Source organism: Volvox carteri, assembly GCF_000143455.1.
Source record: "Volvox carteri f. nagariensis unplaced genomic scaffold VOLCAscaffold_180, whole genome shotgun sequence".
NCBI lineage: Eukaryota > Viridiplantae > Chlorophyta > Chlorophyceae > Chlamydomonadales > Volvocaceae > Volvox > Volvox carteri.
Genome location: NW_003307723.1, coordinates 41,444 through 45,324, shown reverse-complemented (window position 1 = coordinate 45,324; position 3,881 = coordinate 41,444). Strand labels below are relative to the sequence as shown.

General features: G+C 57.4%; 1 protein-coding gene across 1 annotated transcript in view; it reads left to right on the top strand.

The window, feature by feature from the left end:
• Positions 1-620: 620 nt before the first annotated feature.
• The window catches only part of VOLCADRAFT_100860 (uncharacterized protein), a gene marked incomplete at both ends in the record, with an annotated part of 8,509 nt that continues 5,248 nt past the window's right edge, over positions 621-3,881 (top strand). Inside the window, 7 exons of the mRNA XM_002959362.1 lie at positions 621-708; positions 871-992; positions 1,603-1,704; positions 1,798-1,833; positions 2,022-2,192; positions 2,833-2,898; positions 3,302-3,496. Coding sequence (XP_002959408.1) covers positions 621-708; positions 871-992; positions 1,603-1,704; positions 1,798-1,833; positions 2,022-2,192; positions 2,833-2,898; positions 3,302-3,496 — 780 coding nt within the window. The remainder of the gene's footprint in view (positions 709-870; positions 993-1,602; positions 1,705-1,797; positions 1,834-2,021; positions 2,193-2,832; positions 2,899-3,301; positions 3,497-3,881) is intronic.

Genomic DNA, 3,881 nt, shown 5'->3' with positions numbered 1-3,881 from the left:
GAATGTAACGCCGCTAAGGCGGCCCTTGGCTCACCGGGCCAACGGTATCGTACCAACGGTACATCCAAGAACTATTCATAATCTTCCAATACCAAACGGTATTTATCAATACCACCTTTATCGTTGGATAATTTCCTTTTTCGCAACTGCTTGCCAACTGCAAGCTTTGTTACAAGAGCAGTAATGCCAAGGAGTTTCGTGCCACCTGGCTGTGTTTCTGCGGCGTTCTGTTCGGAGTCATGTATAAGCTTTGTTTGTACCATAAATTCTTGTACATGTATCTGCTGCTTGTGGCTTTACTGTAGTATGCGGTTGTTCGTTGCATGCTAAAACGCCAGCTTGGTCTCGGCGCTTTAAATGGTTTCGGTGCTGCATCCTAATTCGGTACGGGAAACTCCTAGCTTGCTTTCCTGGGGAAATTGTCCCACAGTGCGAATTTCTTGTTGGATTAGAGGCCCCTCCCTTAAGCTCCTGCCATTTATGCCTTGGGATAGGCGTTTGCACCTGGATGTTGCGATGCAGCACTGGTTTAGTTGGTTTGTCCGAAGTCCCCGCTATTTTGCAGCTAGCAATATCATGCTGCTCTTGTAACACACTCTGCAAATTTGGGTATTGAACAGATGCTGGGCCGTTTAGCGAAGGGCGTGGGTGGCCTCGCCAAAGGCGTGGCAGGAGTAGCGCTCGGAGAGGCAAGATCAGCGTTGACTGGTAAGCTCAAACCATTTGCAGCGAAGTCGTCATACGCGCTAAACTGCGACGTCAGACGGTTCGGCCGATTGCTACGCCAGCTTCGAAAATTTGTTATCAGGAGCTGCGAGTGTCCATGATGAAGGTACAACTTATCAGCGTTGCTTTGCTTGTTTCATGCAGCTGTCCCGAACGATGAGGCCGAAGTCGAGGGGCTGCTGCAGCGCATCTCGGGCTCGCTGTTGCCCGAGTATCGTCGCCAGGCAATGTCTCAGCTTAAAGACTTGCTTGTGGACAATCCAAAGGTCAGCGATCTGGGCTGCAATTTTCATAGTACTGGCCCTTCGGCTCTTTTCCCGCTATCACTCTGCCATCTGGCGTCCACCTCTTGGAGGGACCCGCAGACCACAACTTGTCACAACCCCTTCCCTCTTCCCTGGTGCCCATTTTTTCTTTAAGCAGTGGGTTGACGATCGTTTGTCAGCACGCTGTAAACTATTTCGCTGGACTCCCATGCGTCCATGGAAGAAAGAATGCACACAGAGGACACAGCCTCCAGACAGGACCCATCGACTCCTCCTCCTGTTCCAATCCATCAGCACCTTCTCACTTCGTCGCTAGGGAAAAATTTCGATGGGGCCGAATTTCCTAAGGCCAAAGCAAGAGGTCGACAGCAACCCGGCATGGCCCCATGGGGCCAATCCTCACATCACCACGGCCATCTCCCCACAGTTTGTAACACACACGCGTCGTGATGCACAACAAACAATAGCCCACTACCCACCAACCCACCCACCCAAGCCCCACACTCCAGGCAACCGCCCTCCCCGCCCTTGACCCTTACCATCCGCCCACCCACCACCAGCCACTGCCCCCTCCACCCTTTCCCCCTCCCTCACTCCCCTCCCCATACAGGCCCAGCTGGCGTTCGGATCCATGGGTATTCCCGTACTACTTGCCGTACTTCGCGACGACCGGGATGACGTGGCGCTGCTGCAGAGCGCCTTGGAGGCACTGGTGGCAGCCACCACTGGCCCGGGAGACGGGGCCCCTGGACACGACCGGCATCACGATCACCCCCACTACCTCCCCCCCCACCCCCCCACACAGGGACAGGGATTTCCTCCGGGGCTAACACCTGCCGAGGTGAGCATGCGGTTAGCTCAGCGGCTTTCCGGCTCATCCTCCGCCTACATTCTCATAACTTCAATCCACTACTTCAAGAAGAAGTCAGTGCAGTACAGAAGAACCCACCCTACCTTCACCACACGGCAAAACCCAACCTACAGCAAAACCCAAGCCTCTCACCCGTACACACCCCTCTTCCCCGATAGGCCACCGCAGCCGCCCTGAACGCGGACCTGCTGGCCCGGGAGCGTGAGCACGTGGGTTTGCTGCTGGGACTGTTGGAGGACGAGCCCGTGGGGGTGCCGGACTTTTACGTGAGGTACCACGCAGTACAGTTGCTGACGTCACTGCTCAGCCACTGCGCTGGGAAGCTGCAGGTAGGGGGAGGGGGAAGGGCCGTCGCGTCGGTGGGGCAGGGGGCTCGGGGGGGGGGTGTAAGACGAACCACGGGCGAGTGCAGCAGGTACCAGAACTAGACAGATAGTCCAGGGGGGGAAGGGGGGGAGGGTTGCCGGGAAATTCGGGGGAGGGGAGGGGAGTTGTACACACACGCAGACGGAAGGGCCCCGGGGGGCCGCTGACGCGTCCAAAGCGCCAGGAGCTGCTGAGGGAAAGGACGGGAAAAAGGGGGAGGGGATGCCGCTGGCGGGAGAGAGAGAGAGGAGGAGGAGGAGAAGGAAGGAACATGCGTGCGGGGGGAGTGGGAAGGGGGTCCGAAGAACAACGAACACACACACACACACAATGCGAGACAGGGGGGGTGGATAGGGGAGGAGATGTAAGGCGTCGATTTCCCGGCGCTTTTTTTACCTAGCCTCCCTCTCGCAACGCTCTAGACCGACCATATCTCCAGATTTCTAAGTTGACGGGGTTCCCATTTGTTCTAGGAAACTTCTGACTGCGTGGTCCCATTACCTCCTCCTCCAATCCCCTGGCTGCGCTCCCCCACCGCACCCCACCCCACCCCACCCCACCCCACCCCCCCTACCTCCCCCCCCCTCCACCCCTCACCCTTAGGAGGCGATCCTGGCCACCCCCATGAGTGTGGTCCGACTAACTGAGCTGCTTGGAGAGCGATCTGAGGTGAGGTTGGGAGCGGTCCGAGCACCGAGGGACGGGGCCGTAACTTTTGATGGCAATGCAATGTATGGTGAGCATCCAACTGCGGTTGGCGTATTATTGGCTTGGTAGCTTCTCAGAGATGTGCCGTAACGGATCCTTTTTTGCCAGTTTAGTACATCTCGTCATGGTGCTTGGAAGTTGTAGGAAGAGGGGAATTGTGCCATATGAGGGAGCGTGAGGGCAACGCAATGAGGGGCATTGGCTATGGAATGAGCGACAGATCATGTGACATGTCCGTGTTATCGTCAGGGTTGTTTTTAAGGTTAGGGATCTCCCGTACAGCGTCGCTGTACGACGCTGCCGGCAGCGGCGTTGATGCACGTCAAATGCTCGTCCATTTGCGTGGTTTTGGTTTTGCCCCCAGGTCATTCGTAACGAGGCCCTGTTGTTGCTAGCCGCTCTGACTCGCACTGACCCACGGGTCGGTGGTGCTGGTGGTGCTAGTGGGGCCGGTGGCGGCAGCGAGGTTCAGAAGATTGCGGCTTTTGAGGGCGCGTTTGACCGCGTGGCTGAGCTCTTGCGGGAGGAGGGCGGCCTGGGGGGTGGCATGGTGGTGCAGGTACGTCTGCATGTATGCGTGCGTGTGTGCGTGTGTGTTGGGGTTGAGAGAACCAATAGGGAAGGTAAGGAACGGAACGGTACGGCAGTGGTCGCGTTCCAACTCGTGCCGATAGGTGTTTTTTCTCTTCTCCTGTCCATAATTGAGCGTGTTGTCTGGGATGGGGGAGGGTGCTGCCGTCGCTGTTCCCTTCCCTGTAATGTACGCTATATGGGAGGGGGGTGTGGCTCAATGACGGCATCCCAGGCAGTGCTCATTTCGGGCCCCCTCCCTCTTCCCCTCCCTCCCTCTTCCCCTCCCTCCCTCTTCCCCTCCCTCCCTCTTCCCCTCCCTCCCTCTTCCCCTCCCTCCCTCCCTCCCATAGGACGCCATTGAGCTCATGAAT